This window comes from Perissodus microlepis, chromosome 4, assembly GCF_051167445.1.
Source record: "Perissodus microlepis isolate ML-2025 ecotype Zambia chromosome 4, ASM5116744v1, whole genome shotgun sequence".
Taxonomy (NCBI): Eukaryota; Metazoa; Chordata; class Actinopteri; order Cichliformes; family Cichlidae; genus Perissodus; species Perissodus microlepis.
In genome coordinates this window covers 5,166,224-5,188,854 of record NC_140464.1, presented here as the reverse complement: position 1 = coordinate 5,188,854, position 22,631 = coordinate 5,166,224, and the positions used below count along the sequence as shown (strand labels likewise).

The 22,631-nt window shown below is 40.5% G+C and overlaps 2 protein-coding genes across 2 annotated transcripts; one reads left to right on the top strand and one right to left on the bottom strand.

Annotated features, from left to right (window-relative positions):
* Window positions 1-3,667: 3,667 nt before the first annotated feature.
* Window positions 3,668-13,157, top strand: LOC146388104 (tripartite motif-containing protein 16). Its single transcript, XM_084925208.1, has 5 exons — window positions 3,668-3,741; window positions 8,559-8,585; window positions 8,696-8,758; window positions 11,854-11,993; window positions 12,407-13,157. Exons 1-5 carry the CDS (start codon window positions 3,687-3,689, stop codon window positions 12,809-12,811), a joined length of 690 nt encoding a protein of 229 aa, XP_084781334.1. The 5' UTR covers window positions 3,668-3,686; the 3' UTR covers window positions 12,812-13,157.
* A 110-nt stretch (window positions 13,158-13,267) lies between these two features.
* On the bottom strand, window positions 13,268-21,930 carry akt1s1 (AKT1 substrate 1 (proline-rich)). Its single transcript, XM_084925207.1, has 6 exons — window positions 21,787-21,930; window positions 19,438-20,166; window positions 19,078-19,345; window positions 17,804-17,887; window positions 17,543-17,718; window positions 13,268-15,401 (listed from the first exon to the last, which is right to left on the bottom strand). Exons 2-6 carry the CDS (start codon window positions 19,828-19,830, stop codon window positions 15,264-15,266), a joined length of 1,059 nt encoding a protein of 352 aa, XP_084781333.1. The 5' UTR covers window positions 19,831-20,166; window positions 21,787-21,930; the 3' UTR covers window positions 13,268-15,263.
* Between the last annotated feature and the right edge of the window lie 701 nt (window positions 21,931-22,631).

The window sequence follows — 22,631 nt, the reverse complement described above, 5'->3', positions numbered from 1 at the left end:
TGCCATGCTGCCATGTTATTTTTAACCTCCTTTTCTCTTGTTTTGAAAACCGATGTCCAGTATGTCCAGACGACTTGTCTTTCTTTTTATAGTTATATTATTGTATAGTTTTTTATAATGTGCTAAGTACGTGCGCACCTTTACTGAGCTGTTTTTAGTCTCATTATACTGTGTATAATGACAATAAAGGCTTTAATTCTTGTTTTGTGGCTAGCCAGGCAGTTAGGCTCTGTACCACAAAGCAAGACTGACATACCCAGGATTGCTGACTTCACTTATCTTAATGTGGGCAATCAGGCTAAGCAGTCACATAAAGGTGGTTATCGACTCGATAAATTCATTCAGGGTTTATCAATCTAGCTATGACTGCATTCGCATGAATGAGGCAGCATTTGATTAACCACAAAAGAGTAATCAAATAAAGAAGTTTAGCCCATTAGAAACCAGAACTCTAACATTTAACAGAGTATCAATGCTTCATCAGTGCGATGCAGGATCTGATGGATTCTAATTGTTATTCCGTTAAATTAATATTACTCGTGCATGAGATGGTATTCTCTCAGCTACAGCTCCAGTGGTGTTTGATGATCTAAGAGTACAGATTAAATATAAAAACTTCTAAAAAAATTCAAACATAGACTCATAAGCTGTGCTTCTTGTTTTGGCCTTGAAGACCCTGTCCACCCTATCTGTTCCCTCCTTTTGGTTGTTTGGCCTCTTTATTTATTTTTTGGTAATTATCACTCTGTAAATAAATGTTGAGTTCAGGAAGTTGTAATTTTTAATCCCCAAAAAAATATTTTTGATATGATTTATTTGAATGAATATTTCATAAATTGATTGTATATGTGTCGTGACCCTGAAGAAGGTTCCTGATCCCCTTGTTGGGTCTAAAATTACAGTATATGAAGTAAAATAGTCAAATCCTATAGACACATTAATGCTCTGCTGTCTTTGTTCTTTCTCACATCTTTCACTTTTGCTATATTTAATTATATATATTCAAGAACAGATTTAGATTGTGTACCTTTTGCATAAAAATGTGACTATGTTACTTATTTCTTCTCATTAAGTAGATTTAAATTGTTGCTTTGATCGTTTTCATGAAATATTTCTTTTTGTCACTTCTGTCAGTCTGGGATAAACACTCTTCATAGCATACATACTCAGAGCCAAATACTGCCAAATACTGTAAATGTGGACAAAACACTGAGAGGCCAGCACCTGCCTTGTCAATCAGAGAAAAGCTAAGAAAACTACAAGGGGAAGTCTTCACAGTCCCGGAAAAGCATCCCATCAGGCCTCCGCAGATTACGGTCTCACACTCAATGAATCCCCTGCGACCAATTGTGCTATACATTTCACCACAGCCCCATCATGTTAACATGCAATGAAGTAACATGATCAGACACCTAACAGCCAGGTCGGGGGGAGGGGGGTAAAGTGCACTGGAATATTACATAGTGATTGCTGAGTGTATAATGTAGCACCCCTAAACACACATAGACCAAAGGTCATGGTACAATACTGGTTAGACCGCTCACTGACAGCAGTAAGCAGCAGGTGCTGAAATTTGCTTTCATGGCTTACAGTGTGTATGTAGTATTACAGGAACCATCACTAAGCTGCGACTTGCGCCTCATTAAAATTCCTCTTGTAATAACAGTGAGACGGAGTTATTTCCTCTTTGACTGTAATTATTAGGATGTGCCTCTATTGAGTCGGTGAGATCAGGTCCAGCTTCTAAAACTCCCTCACCATGTGGTGGGGGCTCCGTCACCATGGATTGTTGCATTGCTTTGAATGTTTTCCGTCCACTGAATGTGTGTTATCGTTGGTAATCAGGCCCATAGACAGAAGTCCAGGTTGCTTTGATAGCAACCCTCAGCTCATGTGTATTTTTGGGTCGGGTGTTCCTCATCTTCCCGTTGACAGTAGCCCATAGATTCCATGTCAGGTCAGGCATGTGTGCTGGCCAGTCAAGCTACAGTAATAACATGGTCAGCAAGCCATTTGGTAGTAGCTGTGGCACTGTGCGCTAAGTCTTGCTAGAAAAAGAAATTGGCATCTCCATAAAGCTTGTCAGCACATGGAAAGCTGAATGGCTCTAAAATTGGTTGCATTGATTTTGGACTTGATAAAACCACCAACCAACCACCACCAACACCAGATGATGATATGGCTGCAGACGTTGTAGAGCCTTCACAGATGGTGGAAACTTCACCCTGGACTTCAGACATCATGGATTCAGGGCCTCCCTACTTTCAATCCGTTTCTTTGGACCAATGATTAAGGTCCAGTTCTTTTTCTCCTTCCCCAGGTAAGATGCTTCTGGATCAGGAGTGGGTTGATATTAGGACAGAATCTTTAAAAGGATGCCTGTGTATGGTGTTTACAACAGTATTAACATATAACTCCACAACACTGTAAAAATGTATCTTATCTTCAAACACAAAACAGTACACTCACTATACTAACTATAAATGTATGCTAATGTTATATTTAATTATTTAATATAACTGACAGTAAATGTGAGTAAAATCTGGACAAACAGACTAATTAGAAATTAGAAATTGCTATTTACAAGCTTGAAGTGCAGCAGCATTTTGATAAACTTTGCTCCAAGTTCTTTGCCACGTGCGCTCGAAGCAACTGCAGATAGATGAGATTTTTGGGCTGACGACAGCTCCCCGGTGGGTAAACATCTCCCACTCTCTGTACAGAAAATAACCCCCTTATAGCTTGTGTTAGTCAGTTCAAGCTGCAGTTTAAAAAGTCAGTCAAAGTTCATCGTGTTGCTGAGGTGACAGGACGAGTCCTTATTTGCAAAGGGTCACCATAGTGTATGGATCTACACATGTGACTTGGCACAGATTTTTACACCAGATGCTTCCCGATGCAGCCCTTACAGGGATTTGTGTCTCCTCCTGGTCTTTCATGTATTAAGCAGATATGCTAATGACTCCTCTATGATGCCACTACAAGGCTAAGCACTGATATGCCCTGTGGATGTGAGCATATGCCAATTAGCCAAAACATTAAAACCGCTGACAGGCTGCATGAATAGCACTGAGTTTCATGTTGAAATGCAATATTCTGGCAGAAAATTTGCACGTTTCCAAATTCATCTTGGTGTCATTTTGACATGTTGACCTCACCGCCGCCCTCCTACCATGGCAATGACACTCCCCAAAGGCAGTGGCTTCTACCAGAAAACAAACACAACAAAGTAGCAAAGATTTTGAGTTCCAGACCTGCCAAATCCAATAGATTGACAGAAGCCACATGAGGCAATCCACAGAACACAAAGGATCTGCTGCCAACGTCCCTGTTTGTCTACATCCATGACACAAAGAGGTTTGGGCACATTGCTATATTTTTCTCCCATTCTTTAAACTAGATACTTAAATTTCTCAGTGCTAAACATTATGTAAGCTCTGGGGTTTACCTCGTGCATGTGCTCAGTCCATGTGTAAGCAGATAAGTTTGCATACTTGGGATGTATTTGCTCATCTCCATCAAGCGATCCCAAGAAAGGATCAGGAGTTTCAAGTAACAGGACCATCCCTTTGGATGGCCGGTACATCCAACCCAAACTCGTGCACCTCCCCTCTCTACTGATTTGGAAGTTAATAAGAGTGACACTCCGGAGATGCACAGGCACTTTCACAGGACGTCCCCGATTCATGCCAAACTGCGCCGTGAGAAACACGAGAATCATGCCCGTACCCGGGAAAGCAGGTAAGAAATCAATCTCACCTGAGTCTTTATGAGCATCGTGTCTTCGATATGTCTTTCATGACATTTGAACTGTTGTAGTCAATATTCTAAAGCTCGAGTACATTATACTGTGATGCATTTAATGACAAATACGGCAGTTCAAATGTTTGACTTTCAAATGTAATGTGACCCAAATGTTTTTGTTTGATTGGTTTTTTGTATGTTTTAAATTAAGGTGGCTCAGGAGGTAGAGCAGATCATCTGCTAATCGTAAAGTTGGCGGTCTGATCTTTGGCTGCAGCAGTCTGCATGCCAAATTATCCTTGATACTGAAGCCTGCGCTGCTCAGTGTGAATGTTAGATAGAAAGCATTTAGGCACAGAAAAAAGTGCTTTTGTGAATGAGTAAAAGAGCATTATCTAAGAACCAGTTCATTTACCATTCCTTATGGACTTTAAAAATCTTAATTACAGTCTGTCACAGTGTGTTATTACTGATTTATTATGTGTTTTATATGTTGTTTATTTGACGTTGTTAAGTTACCTCACGCTGACCATCCGTGGACGTTAGCTGGGAGCCAGATATCCTTCCTCACCTTGGATTGTGCCAGTTTGTTGTGGTCCATTAATCATGTCAACAAAGAGCCTCTCGCCGGGTGGTGATCGTTTCGTCAATGTCACAGCCTCGCCTGCAGTTTCAGTGCTCATATTTCTGTCTGTCTTTCTTGTTTCTGTCCCTAAGCAACGTGACACACCTGTCCAAACATGCCCACGTTGCTTCATTCTCTGTCTCCAGCTAGAGGAAGATATTTCATATAGATTCTCCATATCCTACCTGCTTCTTATGGATTTTTTCAGTGTTTCCAATTCCACAATAGCTTACATAACCCAAGCCACCCGCTCTCCCTCAGTCTCCATCCTCAATTGTTGCTAATCCCTCCTCTGCTGCCACAGTAATGAAGTGTGAAATGCTGCACAGTAATTCAGGGACCAAAAGGCAAACGCTCATCTTGGTGTTATTTATGGCTGTTTGATTTTGCCTTTATGTAACATATAGCACCCGCGGCTTCTGCAGTTTGTCGTCTCCTGGAGGAATTAGTGCCATTAAAAGTTTAATTTGTCACCATAATGTACATGAATGCAAGCGTAATGTGGCAAATCTAACTAACTAATGTGATTAGCTAATCTTTGATGCATAAAAATACTCTAAACATAATTAAATAATTCAAAATGGAAATTTGTTATGGGAGCCTACATACTTGTATTAGCCTCTTCTACTTGTATTAGCCCTTCAAAAAGGCCTTTTCCTTCTGAGTGTACTTTATGTCCTTCCAATCTCCATCTCACATGTGCACTCGTCACCCATAGGGCTTCTAGCCAGGAAGTTTTGACACTTGACAGGAACTAGAGGGATGATCCTGGATCTCCCTCACCTCATCTCACTATCTTCTGATCTTGCTGTCTCAGTGGGATGCTCTGAACCCGATCTGTGCAGATAGCTCTGTCCCACTGAGAGAGGAATCTGGGGAGGGGGTGAAAAAAGAGGTTTACCTCATGACACGCCAAAACAAACACTTCTTGTGATACACTGTGAGAGTCGCCGTTGACCTTTCCAGCTGGACTGAGCTGAGCTCGAACGCTCTTGGGGAGGGCACCAGAGTTTTAAGTAAAACCTTTCAGGGAATCTTTCTCGTTTTAAAACGGTCAACTTGCTGAAACTCATCCTAAGAAATGGCTTCCTCCAGATATCCATTCATTACAACCTGCAGCTTAATCATTAGCCGCCCTTAAATATTTTTATGCCACACACCTCACTCTGTTCCCTCCATGTCTCTATTGCTGTTGTGTCAAGTCATCAATCTTCTGGGGAATCTGTTTATCCCAGCGGGGCTTTCTTGTTCATCCTGCTGAGTGTAGACAGGAATCCAGAGATGTTTAACCTTCACGGTGCAGCCAGAGATCTGGAATATTTCCAGTAACCCATCTTACTTACTGCTGGCTTGATATCTTGATATCCAAGATTATCAGAGATGTTCAATTTATTCCCTTCGGACAGTTGCCAGGGACATCATATTTGGAGATGAATTTAATGACTGTTGGCCATTTCTTCAAAGGTCCCTTTTTAATCTGTCCAATAGCAATTCCAGTAAAAATCAGAATGAAGGCTTTTCTTGTATTGTGTCCCCATCCCACCTGCTGTGTTCCTTTCTGAAAGAGCTTAAAGGACGAGGGAAAGAAAGACCAATGAAGTGATCTGTCACCAGCGACTTTCTGCTCCCACAGTTTCCAATGATGACTTCATGACCTTCACGATATCCTGCTTCGTCCTGCCAAATCTCTGTCTGCCCCATCCATCAATGGTGCAGCATTATGCGCACGCATCAGTCTATTAAAACGTTTGAGCTTGTGCATTGTAAACTGGCAGGCTTGCTGTTGAAGTCAATCATGACATGTGGACAATATCCAAACTCAAACCTTGTCTGTAACTGAATCCTACTACTCAGTAGGGTTTAATTAATATGTCTGCATGCCCAGCCAATTATCAAATTCTCTGGCCTTAGTGATGTTGATCAGGTAATTGTTCTTGGCGTAATGAGCTCCTGCAAAACAATACCTCAGCATATATTTAGGTTTTAATTAAAGCACCCAGTGACACACATTACTTTACCCATTGAGGAAAAGCCAACACATTTAAAGTTGGCCCACTCCTCTTCTGGAAACCCTACCCTACCTCGGTGCATTAGCCACAGTAAAGAGAATTGCAAGACAACACATTTCAGAGAAAGCAATGCCAGCCCTTCAATTATATCTGATGTTTGCAGATGTTATGCCAGGCCATCATTTGTCCTTCTGGTTGTCACGATGCTGGCATCCTCCCCAGTGGAGGGTCACACAGGTCGTAGAGGTAAAGTAGGGTAAAGATATGTGTCGGATTCTCCTCTTCAGACATAGGGAAACCCCTATGGGCTCAGAAGTCACCTTTCTAAAGACGCGGGATCCAGTGCATTTGCATTCCTGTTAATAATCTAAACTACACACAGGATAACCATTATAATCAAAAACAGCTTTAAAGAGTTCGTAGTTCATCCCATTAAATAATCTATACAACAAAAGAGGGAAAAAAAAGAAAAACATAAGGACAATGATTAAAAAATAATAAATATAAAAATCAACTAAACCTGGAGATATATAAAATCAAAGTGAACATGTATCAAGCTGAAGCATGAATTTATTCGATTTATCCTGTCAAGTTTATGTCCTTCCTCTGTTTAGGCTTCCAAAGTGAGCTAATGCTATTAAAGAAGAAAGTTTGTACCACAAGATGATGCAGCAAGTCAGTATCACCTTTATTTAAACAGGCAAAAGAACAAATGGTGGTGTGGGAAAACGCTGCCCCCTGTTGGTAAAGCCTTTAGTTAAAATTGGCAGACGGGAACTACAAACAGTAGTTTACAGGTATATGAGGATTTTTATAAAACAGGATGCACTGTCGCTCCGTAAAACACCCAACAAATATTTAAAGGAGTTAAAATCAACTAATCAAATTACATCATAATACTGAAGTTAAAAATATTCCTGCACTGGATGCTTTTATTTTCTTACATTATTTTTAATTCAAGACTTTTTATGAAGCCTGATACTGGGACTGAATAAGTATACAACAAAGTAAAAGTAATGTAATTCTGGCCATTCAACAGATATTATACAGCTTTAATAAAAGCATAACTTTCAAATTAAGTTTTTATGTACTGACCCATACAAAGCTTCCACTCTGCAGGAAGTACTAGATCACTAAAAGCAACGACTTATACAATTATAATTGAACAATCAACCCTTAATCTACATGTCCTCACCAAATGGCCAAGCCTTAAATCTTTACTATCATTTTTAGTGGAGATGAATGACAATCAGGGAGTCGGTCATAATACTGCCATAAAACTATATTTCAGTCTGTTACAGCCTCTTATGTTATAAAAATGAGGGGAGGGAGAGCAGAGTTTAAGTAGGGTGAGGTTTAGTTTAATTAAATTGTCTTGATTTTTTCTTAAAAGGTGAAAGAAAGCATGTGTTTTGACTTCTTCTCATTAAATTTTCATAGCTTTGAACACAGTTATACCCTCCATATAGGACTTCAGAAAAACGAGCCTGTTCTGTCTCATTTTGACACAAATCAGATAAATACCGGGATGTAACAGTCTGTTAAATGAGCGTGAATCATAAAATAATCGAATCGTTTTCTGTGTGAAATCTGAGAGACGGTAACTTGACATACGCAGAGGCATGATTGATGACCGGACAGGCCGGTGAGGGATCACAGTTTTCTCCGAATGTCAGAAGACGCAGTGACTCACAAACTGGAGGAAGAACAAACGGAGAGCCTGTGACACGATAAACACGCCCACAGCGGTGGGAAGGAAAAGCATCCTACAAGTTTATTCTTAGAATCAGCTTCCTGTCATCAGTGGCCATGAACGGTGTTCCCAGCAAATGTATGCGGAGTCCCATACGTTGAAACCAGAACCTCGAAAAGCATGAGGGAACTCCATGAATCGGTGCTGAGCCGACATTTCACGCATACCCCTGTGTGATCTACAGTGTGTTGAGAGCAGCAGGTGATTAACTGCAGCTGCAGTGCTGGCAGACACTATGAAGAAGGTGCAGCCTGTAGAGGAAGATGAAAAGGTTTAAAGTAACCGCCGCTGCCATCCTGGGTCTCGAGCTTTCAGCTTTTTGTCATATAAGCTCATGTGAGAAATCATGTCTGAGGACAGGCTGTAATTCCATATACAGTGTCTGTAGTAGACGGCAGTGAAATGATGCTCTCGTTTTCTTTTCTAGGGAGAAAAAACAGTAGTGCTACAGAAGGTAAAAACCAGCATGGAGTCCCACTGTTGTGAAGGCTTTGTATGTGGATATTAATGCATTAAATTAAATCAATGTGTCATTATTTATCCACTCTTTCCTGCTCTTTTCAGTAACACTGCCACCATATGAGCCCAATATCCCCGAACCAACCACCAGGGCCGACTTCATGAAATGTAAGGCTTTTTATTTTAATATGAAGCTCCTGAGTAAAGAAAAAAACATGAATAATTAATAATTAAGTAATGTCACGCCATGCTATTTTCTTTTTTTTTTTATTCAAAAGAATTATGGAGCAAACTTATTAAGATGATCAAAGATTAAAATAATAATGGTCAAAGTTTGTTCCACATAAAAAGGTTAATGAATAAAAATGTAGAAAGTAATCGTGGTGTAAGACTTTGAGATATCTGGATCACTTAATACCAAATTCAAATTAGTCTATTACACTTTTTAATATGTATTTAAAAGGCTATTACATGTGTCCCAGAACCAGTCACTAACTACATTATTAAATAAATATGTAACAGCATATTCACAAATGTTATATCCCACAGAAACAGCGCACCACTTAAATGTCAAATGATTCAAAGTTGCCTCGTCACTTGCCAATAGTTGCTTCTAATGTTTATTATTATGCCTGTTTTTTGGCTGTTGTTGTTTGGGGGGGGGTTAGACCAGGCTGACTGTTAAAATAGGGTCAGTAAATATTATTTACCCTGCTATACTCACTGCTCACACAGTAAGCAGCTGATTCTGAGAAAGACTGTAGGGGAAACTCTGCAGGGGGCTGACTCTCATATAACCCAACTTTTTTTTTTTTTTTAAGCTTTTCCAACCCTGAGATTCATTCACTCACATTGCTGAGTTAGATTACATCATCAGGTTACTGATGTTGTCAGCAAACATGTACTATAACATGATCCACATTGGAATAAATTATAAGTATAATACTGTATTTGCGCAGGTGTCCTCAAAGTGGGTGTCAGTCATACAGTGGGCCCACAGCATGCCTTAGTTTATCCTTTTTTCTTTTACTCAAATGGGACAATAATTTACAAAATAACTGTGCTGAATGAAATAAGACTTTAAAAAAAAAAAAATAGCGACTGAGACATTAAACTTTTCCCAGACATTTCTACACAAACCTCTTTCTGCAACCTTAGACGATGCCCCTGCTGTCTGTTAGACAGAATAAACGTTTATAGCACTGACTTTCTTTTTCAGACCCAGGAGTTAATCTTTACCAAACAAAGCTAGTAATGAGAAGCAATAATGAACGAAGGAAGGATACCGAGAAGGATATTAAGGATCATGAGGAGTTCAGAGAATCTGACGGCACTGGCACTTCATGTTTGTTTGCTTGCTTGTTAAAGCATCAGCCTCAGCTTTAGCTGTTCTTCCTTGGGTCCGACCTACACACACACACAAACAAGCTGGTTCTACTGGTTCACCTCCACCTGTTTAACTTACAATATCATTGATCATCTAATGCACAGCTAATGTGGGTGATTTTACTGTGCAGGGTTGAAACTACAATGTCCCAAAAATGAATCCCAAAAACTGCCTCTTGAGTTCTTACCATGTTGTTTCATGCAGGCTGTATAAATGAGAACCAGCCTCTGAAAAATATCACTTTAATACTAAGGAAATTAAAGGAATGCCTGTCACACTGTCCACACACACTTGGGATGATCCAGTGTAATTCATGCCTTTTTTTAAAGGCATTTTGTGGATAAAGTTAAATTAATTATGCTAAAAGGGTAAGGTGGGGTGGGTGGATAGGTAAGTAGGTAAACCTACGTTTGCAGTGTTCGTAGTTCACCTGCCAGTTTAACGTAGCCCGTCTTTGAAGGGTCACTTGTCACATTAATCAAGTCTTTCCTCAACTCTCGCTCTGAGTATCCCCAAAATGAGAGAATTTTTCACATTTACCCAGGTGCTATTCATTAATATAAACTACTAATACTCCCAATAACACACTGGATTTGACAGAGCTACATGGTAATTCACAATATTTTCCAAATCCTAATCACTCCAGGAGCACTAAAATGAAGATTTTCTCTTATAAACAATCAAAAAACAGCTAAGTCAGCTATAAAAGCTTGTATGTATGTATGTACTCAACACAACAAAAATTTACACATGTTAGAAAATCTGTAATCACAGAAACAAAAAGAAAAGTGAAAAAGCAGTGGAGGAAGTAAACTGCGCAGCAGTGGTTGTGCTCCTAAATTGACATCATGGTCATTGCGCTGCTTGTACAGTTTAACTCTGAAAAATAGACTTACAAGTATTGCACAGGGGTGGTACTGGGCTTTTCACTGAAACTGGGATGGAAGATCTTATGTGGCAGTTCGGGGAGTGCAAGTGACACTGCAAAACATCAGTGACAGAAAACTCTCGCTGGCTGTTCGGAACAAAACAGCAGGAAGCACATTCTTCTGTCAGATGAAACCAAGATAAAGTTATTCGGCTCAGAAGGGGTCCAGCGTGTTTGGCAAGAACCTAGCCACGACTTTCACAATGAATGCATCACAGTGCTGACAGTGAAGCATCGAGGTGGTAGAGTGCCAAAGGTTCTGGGGACATAGCATTTCTAGATACCCTTGGATAAGATTCCAGGAGCCTGTCAGAAGAGGAACGGTCCAAAACAAAACAGTTTCTATGTCATAAAAATATGACATTTAACATCTTTGGGTTACTTAACAGAAAAGTAAAACAAAGAGAAGCTGAACACAGCTGTCTATGAATAATGACAGAACACCTGTCCAGATGTTTGGTGAGAAGGCCTGAATCTGTTTTAATAAAGGCAAAAGTAGTATTCAAGTATTCATGCAAGTGATTTGAACTTGGGGCAAGTACATGCACAAGGATGTACTTACGATGACAAAATAATGTTTATGTAGTGGAGGAGGGAAAATTACAATAATGTGGAATAAATGCAAAAATAGTTAATTAATATTACTATTTTAGGTTAGTGCCCCCAATTAAATCCAAAGATATCAGTTAAACATACTTTAAGCCAAAAATCAAACAGAAAAGTTGCACATTAATACTCTGAAAACTGCAACAACAGAAATTTAAGATCAAGGTTTTTGTTTTCTTTCTCAAAAATCTAATTTCTGAGTTGGATTCAGTAGATCTCGAAACTTAGACGTGCAATTTTAAAGTTGAAAGTCTTTAATTTTGGGTTACTCTGAAAGACAGCCACCAGTCCATCACCAGCCTCCCGGCCTTAGTTTGCATTTTTGCCCTCCCCTTTCCTCAGATTGGATCCCCCTCTCTTTCGATGACAAAACTGCAGAGAAACTGTTGTGGATTTCAGAGGGCGGCTCTAAGGTGGCTCGTACATCAGATGCAGTGTGCCCTTATCCCCAGAGACCTGAGAGATACGACCACTCACCACAGGTAAGCTTGGAGTTAATCATCGTTCTGGGCATTATGGGAACAGGCTCGGGGGGCCCATCTAAGAGGCAGGAAATAAAACTAACAGGAACCAGAACTTTATTTAAACTTTTGGTCTTGGAACCAACATGTTGGTGTTTTTTTCCTGTATGTTAAAATCAAAAATGACTAGAGTCTTCCAAGTTAATATCTTGATCTGACAACAACAATTAAGAATCCAAAGACAGTTTACCATAATTAAAGACAAGCAAATTTAAAAGGTTCAGAAGTGCATGTACTGGGAAAAAAATGTATTAGGAACATTACTTCATCAAATTGTCTGCAAATCGAATCAATAATTCTGCTCATCATTTAATTCTTGAAGCCATTTTTTTGTTGCTAGCTTAATTTCCTACTATGGCTCGACTAACCTTTAGGTGCTGTGCAAGGAAGGGCTGCTGGGCCATCGAGGGTACTGGGAGGTGGAATACGACGGCTGGGTGGTGATCGGGGTGGTCAGCGAGAGCTCACCCCGGAAGGTGCAGGACGGACCCTGCGGCATCGGAGAGAACAAAACCTCCTGGGGTGCCGGCTGGTCTGGCTCCTGCTGTCAGATCTGGCACAATGCGGAGAACGTGGACATCCAGCTGCCCCTGTCCTCCACCATGGGCGTCTACGTCGACCAGCCCGCAGGCATCATAAAGTTCCTCTTGGTGGAGGGAGAGGCTGAGAAGGAGGTGCGGCTGATTCACAAATTCAAAGAAAACCTCCAGGAGAAGGTCTTCCCTGGATTCTGGGTTGGCACCAATTCATTCTGCCTTATTCGGAAAAAGGATCAGTGACACAGTAGAATAAGCAAATCGGGGAAAAGGGAGGGAGGGTCACGTATCAATTTAAAAAGCAGGGGGAGATGGGGATCTTGTGATGTTTGGGGAACAATTGCTGTAACCATTTCTGCTTTCTCTAGTGCATGAAGAAAGCTTATTGGTTTCAGACCGTCCCCAGAGATGCCCAAATATCGTACTAACGGGCATTTATCTGTGTTATTTAAACTTAGAAGAATGGGCATTTAATGGTATATTTCAATCCAGCTGGGACTTTTCATGAGCTAGACTGCCTGTTTTATTCAGTCTGGATGTTTTGTATGTGCCAAATGTAGTCAATAAACTCTCATATTGTGTAATAACACTGAGCTCTTCTATTATATCTGTGTGACTGCTGCCTAGCAGACTTAAACTCAGAGCGCTGGTACACTCTAGAGGCCTTTTATAAGAATACATCTATAATGACACAGAAAGTCTTTTCTCTTGGTGTTGCTCCTTTATTTGAAACATAAAAGTAGTTAACGGAACATTTGTTTGTTTTTTCGAAATGTCACACATGGACATTTATCTTTTCAGATCCACTCTACCTCTCTTTCACCCTCTCTCACACAGTCTTCTCATTCATTCAATCTTTTCAACAACATATCAGGAGCAAAAAAAAAAAAGAAAAAAGAAAAAACCCATCTCCTAAAAATCAGTTTTGATTTACAATCATTCTATCAGTCAGTCATTCATTGGCAAAAGTAAAAGTAAAAATAGGCATGTTACAACGAGGTGCTGGTGTCCTCTGCTCTCTGCTCACATTATCTAAAGCCACAAGCTTCATATCAAAGCAACCACTGGTTTCTACCCCTTAGAAGGAATAGACTGGTTTCTATTGGGGCAACAGCAGGCCTCTTGGTCATCTTACCAGGTAAATGATGGGAGTATACAGAAGGGAAAAAAAAACAAATGTGGCAACTTTAGCATGTTGAGCTAAATGACAGCGAGGCCCTGCAGTTAAATCTGACCTCGTCAATGATTAATGACCAACAGATGCAAACGTTTTCTGCATTTAAACCGACAGATCTGTGCGGATCTTATAGGATTTTTTTCAGGGGAATGTTGGATTTATGTTTTCTCCATAAAAGTTGAGACTCTCCCTGCTATTTTTAAACTTTAAAAAGGACCAATTTGCCTATTTACCTTCTTTGAAACACGAATGCCTTTGCAGATGTGAACTGAGAACCAGAGGTTAAATAGCACAGGGGCTGGCTCGCTCTTAAAAGTCACTGATTAACATGCATCTAATTTGTTTACAGCAACGATTTAAAGACAGTTTTGTGTGCATAGTAAAGTTACTAAGCACCACTACCTATTGCAAATGATTTAGACCCATGTTAGTTTCCTCCTGTAATTCTGAGGTGGAGGTAGGAACCATTTTTAGCACCATATGCTGCCGAATTTGCGTAAAGAACTACAGAACCTCTTATAAAATTTACACCATATGTAAGGGTACAGTTTCACAGTACAACTTTAAACAGTTTCACTGTAATGCTGACAGTGAAAAGAAACACCCCTGAACACTCCTAAGCTGAAATTATGGCCAATGTATCCATTTTTCCTTGTTTGTTGACATTTGTAAAGCTAGAAATGCTGCACAGATGGGTGCTGCTGTGAAGGGCTGGATAAACTAGTTACAGGCCTAGATCCCTCTGTTGGTAAAGACGCGGGTTATAACATGTTAATTTTTAGCTTTGGTGGGGCTGATAGGTTGAACTGAGTCCATCTAGTTTGCGGTTTGCTTTCAGCTTTTCTGGTGTGCAAAGCTTTGCCAAACTGAGACGAGCTAAGCTAACAGTCTCCGGATTATGCCTCAACATTTAACAGACTTGAGAGTGGCATCGATCAAAAAAAAAGTTTAACTATTAACTACCACATATTGCCTCATCTTCATAATAAAGCTAATACAACTCAAAGTTGGAACTTAAGCACAAAGAAGCAGCATCTATGATGAAGCGGGTACAGGCAGCTCTTCCCCAAAGTCTCATCACTTCACAGGTAACCTGACCAAAAGGCAAACGTCCAAAAAACACCAGGTACATGATTACACACCCTGTTTTAGTGACTTTTAGTTCAGTGCAGTGGGTCACTACACAAACATCTTGAGGTCCAATTGTAATGTAGTGTCGTGGAAGCTAGTATTGACGAAGTGGGAGGGGCAGGGGTAGTGTTGAAACGTTATTAGTGTTCATAACCACATTTCTTTAGGAAAGTTACTCCACAAAGCATGTGCCATTAATTTTGGTTAGTGAGAAATAAATGGAGGTATTAGCTTTTACACTGTGTCACATACTGTACGTCACATTTGCCAGAAAATCCAGGGTTCCTCCTGTCACTCCTCTCCACATTTCCTCCTATCCCTTTACCACTCTCCCTCTGTGTACTTGCCTCACTCCCTTTCCTTCCCTCCCTACACCCTCTCCTTCACTCAGTGCTTGAGAGAGAAGTCCCCTGTGTTGAGACGGGGTCGAGGCAGGGCCCCAAACATTTCCGTCCCATCAGTGGCTCCAGGGGCCAGCAGAGCCTTCATACTGGCAGCGATGTGCTCCAGGTCAGCACAGCCCGACTAAGAGACAAACACACAGGGAAAACGAGGGGTTAACAAGGGATATGGACTGAAACTGACCAGTATCAAATATTGCCTTTTCATGTTCATTTCCTGTACATTTCTGGTGTTCGACTTTCCCAGCGCGACCGTAAACACTCTTTCTGTCAGTTGTGTTCGACAGTGCCGTCATGGCCATTAATGGGTGCAAATGAATAGCGTCTTTGTTTTAGTCTTCAGACAGCATGAAATATGTCAGGATGGACTGACACCAATGGGCATGAACGCTAAAAACAAAAGCCTGCTTAATTATCAAAATGTCATGACCCATTTCTTTTCAGGAGGTCTGTTTATCTATGCCCATCAAGCTGTTGGATCAGAGCATCTGAATTCTGTCTGCTCATTTTTTTCCAGAATTTATTTTCAGGACTAAAAAAAAAAAAATCCTTAAACTGTCTGTTCTTAAACAGATTATAACATTCGTGTTTAAACTACCAGCCAGGCATTATGTCTGCATTCATTCTGAATCAGAAAACCTCATAATGACATTCTAACATTTGATACCATTCAAATTTGTTAGTTACAGATAGTACCACCAGATAAACCTCAGCTCAGCACTGAGTTTAACTCATGGTAAGTTATCCAACAAAAAAAAAAAAAAAAAAAAAAAGTGAAATCTGACATGAAACGAGATCAAACCATCAAAAAATAATGTGTTTATTATTGTTTAAACCTTTTTAAAAGCATCACATGACTGCACTAACGATTCACAGCTGTTAAAACGTTTTAGTGCTACTTGAATGTACCACATCTACATATTCCTAATTATATCTCCCACTATCCCCAACATTTAAAGAAGAAGTTAGAACCAGTCTGAACCGTATCAACCTACATAAGCACAACAAGACTGCAGCTGTAACTGTGCTGCTATGTATTGAGCATATTCAAGATGAAGTAATGAAATACGTTGAAATGACTCTTTAAGAACTGCAGCGCTTGCACTTTTGGTGCAGCTCACATGCAAAGAACGCATATCACAAACAACCACAAACTGAGCAGCCACCATCTCCCAAACAGATAGCTCTGGTGTTTCAGCTCAAGCAAAGCAGGCATCAATCATCTGCACAGTTGAGAGTTTCTCATATCTGACCTCTAATTTGTTCCCCCTCCTTTCATTTATGGCAATGAACAGGGGTTATAAAACACGACACTCTCTGTGCAGCTCCTACACGTCACTCTTTGATGCATTATGCATTTACTTATGCAAACTATTATTTGTTTACGCATGACAGCGTGTGGATAGAGGCATGCCTGAGTTCGGCCCAGCAGAAACTCCACTTTTTCCTGGACTTGCTCTCCCAGCTGCCGTTCTGTACTACATAACTTAGATTATCTAGTAAGTTAAAGGTATCAGCCTCCAATGTATGATCCATCACACGAACTTAACATTACATGAGTGCAGGCCATAGAGCTACAGTAGCAGACACCATCTGGCAAATTAAATTGTGGGGTGGCCTAGCATGTTATCTGTGATCGACACAGACGCACTACAAATAAATTCATGAGAGCTGCTGAACGTTGTTGTGATGCGATTTGATAACATTAGCACACAGATTAGTTTGATAAGAGCAGATGTGAGGTCACTGACGGGCAATCAAAATGAAATGCATCATTAGATTTAATAAAATTGAATTCTCTTTGGAGTCGAATGTTATTGGACTGTTATTCAGGATTATGTAAGTATATTAGTGGGTCTACTGCATATTTTTTAAACTGTATAATGCTGAAATGCTTAAAAAAAAACAAAAAACATTCAAAATGGTTGAAAATGAAACACTGCAAAAGGCACCACTAATTCAACCTACAATCCAAAGTTTCTGCTGGTTTATACTCTAAACTATCACTTTGCGTTTTATGTAATGTTTTGGTCCCAGTAAGGATTCTAACAATTTTTCCAGTTACCCGATTGCTCAGTAGTCAGTGCTGCTGGCCCCTTTTGACCTGAGTCTGTATGTAACCAACCATGGTGATCAACACTTAAGAGAAGTTAAGAGTTAAAACTAGTAAGTCTGAGCTGTAAACGACTGACTGGCTGCCCACCGATCTCCATGTGTGACACAGAAGGTCAGATCATTTGGCCTCAGTGTCCGAGATGTGCTCACCCGTTCTCCACTGTTGCAGTCTCCCTGAGCAGCTCTGCCTCCTCTGCAGCCCCACACAGGCACAGATACAGGCAGGGAGCGGGCCAACGCCATGGGATGGGCCTGACGGGATGAATACGCACCCTGACCCACAGCCATACCGCGGGATGGCGGAGGGGCATCCTCACTCAAGGAGCCTGAAACAAATTTAAAAATAAAGAAATTCAGCTCATGCACATATGTGTATGTGTACATATGATGCTCAGGATATTGAACGCTCACCATCCGTGCTCTCTTCCTCTCCATCAGATTCAAAGAACGGCTCACAGTCCCGAGAAACAGAGTCCTCATCCATAGAGAACACACCTGAAGCAGAAGGCATACTTTGAATTGGAATAAACACAACACGTGCATTACAAATTGATTTCTCATTTTCTTTTCCTAAATGTTTTTTGCACACATTTCAACACCATCGAAATGTTTTAAAACTCTTTGTTTTAACATTTCTGTTTCAGAAAGTGAAAACGGAACGAATGAAGCGTTTTAATGATCAAAAAACTGAAACAACCTGAATAATGAGCAACCTCCTCATTATCTAAAGTGTGTGTGGCTGGAAAATATGGCCAGCTCATAAAAGCTCATAAAGCTAGCAATTAAATAGTCCGAGGATGGAGAGTAATGGTGCCAGAGAGCCTGCAGGACTAAATGAGCAAATCACTACCAAGTCCCATGAAGATATTTTGGGTTTGCCCAGGGACAATTAGAGACGGATTGTAAAAATTAAAAATAATAATAATTATTATTATTATTTGACAAATTTCAAAGACCTCTCACACTGAAAGATTATCATGCATTATATCTGAGCATGGTTATGAAACTTTGATACATTTGATAAATACTGGAAAGGATGCACTGAGTTTACCAAAACACAGGATCTCAACAAAAACACCTCACACCAACTACTAAGCACGGTGGTGGAGGAATGATGAATGATGCTTGTTTTGCACCATCATTTGCGGGACATGGGCACCTTGCAGTCATTGAGTCAAGCATGAACTCCTCTGTCTACCCAAGTATTCTACAGTCAAATGTGGGTCCATCTGTCCAGCAGCTAAAAATAGCTGAAACTGGATCGTGCAACAGGACAGTGATCTTAAGCACAACAGAAAATCTCCAACAGAAAAAACAAACAAAAAAAAGAACCAAGATTTCACAACGGCTCAGTCCAGACCTCAACCTCACTGAAATGCTGTGGAGGGACCTTAAGAGAGCTGTGCATAAATGAATGGCCACAAATACCATCTTTAGGCCTACAAAACAGACTAGCTAAAGGCAACATGTTGAATTTTTATTAAAATAATTCAGCAAACAGAAAGTCAAACTACAACTGAATAAGTGTGGACGCTGACGTGGTTTTCATGTGTCCGTTTGTGAAACCAATTGTAGTTTAATAGAACTTATATGTGGGCATATGTATTATAATAATTACGTTTTTTTCTTAAATTAAAAGAAAATGGATCAGGGACACAGCAACAGATTACGGTGTCGTTCCTCACCTGCACTTTCATTCCCATAGGGTCTCCTCTCATCCATGTCCTCTTCCTCTTCTTCATCCTCACCCTCTTCTTCTAAATCCTCAATCCCAGACCTCTGTCGACCTTGCTCGGCCTCCAACGCGCTCTTCTCACGTTCCCTCTCTCCGGTACCGTTCTGCCCGCCGCCCTGCCCGGTCACAGCTCCTGAGCTGTAGATCGACGGGTAGTTTTGGGAGTACAGTCTTCCATTAGGACTGACTCCTCCCACTACAACGTCACTTGTTAAGCTCTGCACCAACAACAGAGAATCAAACACATTACAGATTTTGACTTTCTGAATCAATACCGCAGTTTGCTATCTAAAGCAAACAGTTCACTCACCCCCCTGTTTCCAGGGTCAGAGGTCAAGTCAACCACTAGCTTGGTTCCTCCCTCTCCTCCAGCTTGGCGTGTGTGCTTTTGGGCTGTTAGCATGGTTGTGGAGTGCAGCACACCGATGTCATCCATGTAGCGACGCGCCGACTCAGCCAGAAATCCCTGACCCCATACATTATAAGAGAAATCGCACTCCCTGGAAAAGGCACTGCCGCTCTCCCGCTTCCTCCCCACTTCTCCTTCTCCAGTCACCGACCGGAACTTCTTACAGGCTGTGAGTATGGCCAGGTCGCAGCCAGACTTTTGGCAATACACTTCTGCTGCAGAAAGTAGTGCCAGCCAGCTCTCTTTGTGGTTGTCTGGGATTTCGAGCTCGGATGACTGCGTGATGGAGGCCATAATGGTGCTAAATGCTGTTTACAGATTTCTTTGATGAGACAACTGAGTAATACTAAGAAGTGATGAAGAGCTTTGAGGACTTGGGGGCACCAAACTTAACAAAATACTGACTTTGGTAGCTGTGGCGTGTCTGACTTTGCTCAAATGGCTGAAAACTTACAGTTACTCACTTGCTGGTGTATGGATAGTTTTTGCACTGATGAAGATGAAGGGGAAGGGTAGGACCTATTAGGCAGAGAGGCACTGGGTGACTTTGAGATATGATATACAAGGTGGTGTCCTTACACACTGGAGAGCCAGGGGAGAGAAGAGGTGTTGTCAAGTTGCTGGTGATACCTAAAAAAAATAGAAATAAATAGAGTTAGGTTAAATCACTGCTGTTTTTTTTTTCATGTGAACAATAAACACAAAAAGGTTGGAAGAACTTAAAAAAATGCAGACAACTGATTGGCTCAATTTGTGACTTCTCAAAGAACATTACAAAAAGACTTAAAAGTTCTTCAAGCACAATCCAAGACTTTAAACTGAGATCATAGTGGAATTGCCTCTAATTACATTGAACATCTGATGTTTAAAGACAATTAAAGGATTCCAATTATACTTTAACCCCTTTAACAGCCACCATCAAATAACGTAGGGGTTGAAAGAGTTGCATATTAGGCAACAGCCACCTAACACAGGACCCTGGAAAGATTACCTAAAATTCAGCTTTGGTATTTTTCCACTGGATTGTAAGAAAATACATAAATCATACAGAGTACCAGTGCTTGTTCCTGTTACTGCATGTCACAGACATTAAAAACAGACTGATTTTGCAGGGGTTAGATGGGAACATTTCTCACGATTCACTAATTTTATATGGGTTTAGCTCCATAGTGTAGTGATTAACACATTCACTTGGCAAGCAAACGGTCAGTGGTTTCACTCTAGCCCGAAATACAAATCCCTTTGAGATATCAGCAGGAAAGGAAAATTCTTCCATATCAAAATAAGTGGTGATGCCATTTACAAGTACCTGCAAACTCCATAAAAAGGGAAAGATGACAACCTAACCCTACCCCAACTCACTAGGTGGATGTGAAGAGGTTAACTGGGGTTTAGTCAACCTAGAAAACACTCCCAAGTCAATTATAGAAAGTTGATTCTGGACGTAGTTTTTTCAGACTGAAAAAGTCAGTTGTGTGTGTGTGGGGGGGGTCTGGTGTACACAAGTCAACATGTGAGTCTCACAAGGAATGTAGCAAAAAAAAAAAAAAAAAAGTGTTGATCTATGGATGTACCCCTACTGGCACCCAAAGATGGTCCCCAGACATTACAGCAGCTGAAATAACATACCTTAGCTTCCCTTTATGCTTACACGAAGTTGTAACAATTGCATTCAAATAAACTGTTGTATATTTGTTCTTCGTGTGATCAATCCCAAACCTTCAACCTGCGTAGTTTATTTTATTAAGTTAAATATAATAAAATGCCATCCTAATGCCTTCCACACTGTTGCATGCAAACACGCTCTCTGACCCACATTTGGTTTTATGGGACCTGGTCTAATTTAGGTGTGTGCAGGTTAACGTGTAAACCTGCATGAATTAGTCTGACTGTCGCAGCCCCCACCAGTTCTGTGGGCTGCATGACACCTACCGATGCTAACTACTGTAGCTACTGCACCGCTTTCAAACCACTATGCTCGCTCCTGCTCCCATTTACTGCCACCTCTGCACTGATCTATGTCTCATTTCTGAACTGCACGCTGTGGGCATTACTGCACGGTTGCCACCACTGCTGCTGCTGTTGTTGTTGCTGTTGGTGTTGTTGTTGTTGTCGCTGATCTTGTTGTTTAATCAGTGTTGTGTGCAACCTCCTCATGATGGAAGCACACTTCACCTCCATTTTCGGGCTTTAGTAGGAGTCAAGATTTGGAAAGATAAATTACAAAAACGAGGTGAGACCTTCACCTACCTTGTCAGTTTCTTTCTTCCACGCTGCCAGATGTTTATCGACCTTAAAGTTGTTTGAATCTTTCGTACTGTGCCTTCTACCACGGTTTCTCTCCCCTTGCTAGGCTCGACACCAGCGAGAGCAAGCTAGCAAGGATTAATAAGGCCTTTTCCGGTCAGGAATTTCGCAATAAAAGCCTGTTTCGTCAACATAAAACGGCGTGCATTTTTTTTAATTAATTAAAATACAATTATTTAAAGTAAAATAATCTTGAACTCAAAGCTGTTGGTAAAAATATTACTTTCGGAGAAAAAGTATTTTTTAAACTCTTACTTTACAGGAGGAAAAATCAGTATACAGTTACCCATTGTTTTTTTAATGGGTTTTTAAATAAATTTAATACCTGCATTTTTTTAATCTCTCAGTGTGCATTTAAAGTGAATTTAGATTAAGTTTCAACATAACTTATCAAATAAGCGTCCTAGTGTTTCAAGGTTGGCCAGACTTGCTTTTAAGGATTTTTGTGTAAACTTGGATAACTTGTTTATTTACTAATAACTTCCAAAACTTGAAATTATTTAATTATAGGTAGTTACATACATTTCTTGAGTTTATTGCCAGAGAGTCGCGTGGACATGTATGGTCCTCAAAAGGAAATGTAAATCAGTTAAAAAAATGTTAAAAAAATAATAATAATAAAAATCCACTGGTCCTACTAAAGATTAAGTTGGGGTACTATTAAAATGACCTCACCCTGACTACATGATCACACTCCCATATCACTACACTCAACTTTTCTAGAAAGCTACAAAGCCATCGTAGTCCACTGGCCTAAGTGTGCGCAGTACCCGCCGGAAGTCCTAGAG

Bases quoted from the DNA above. Each gene is read 5' to 3' on its own strand.
- LOC146388104 (XM_084925208.1), top strand. From the start codon at position 3,687: ATGCCAAACTGCGCCGTGAGAAACACGAGAATCATGCCCGTACCCGGG. The intron at 3,742-8,558 runs GTAAGAAATCAA...TTTCTTTTCTAG, and splicing joins GCCCGTACCCGGGAAAGCAG to GGAGAAAAAACAGTAGTGCT. The intron at 8,586-8,695 runs GTAAAAACCAGC...TGCTCTTTTCAG, and splicing joins AAACAGTAGTGCTACAGAAG to TAACACTGCCACCATATGAG.
- akt1s1 (XM_084925207.1), bottom strand. From the start codon at position 19,830: ATGGCCTCCATCACGCAGTCATCCGAGCTCGAAATCCCAGACAACCAC. The intron at 19,346-19,437 runs GTGAGTGAACTG...TTGTTGGTGCAG, and splicing joins CTGACCCTGGAAACAGGGGG to AGCTTAACAAGTGACGTTGT. The intron at 17,888-19,077 runs GTGAGGAACGAC...CTTCTGCTTCAG, and splicing joins CTATGGGAATGAAAGTGCAG to GTGTGTTCTCTATGGATGAG.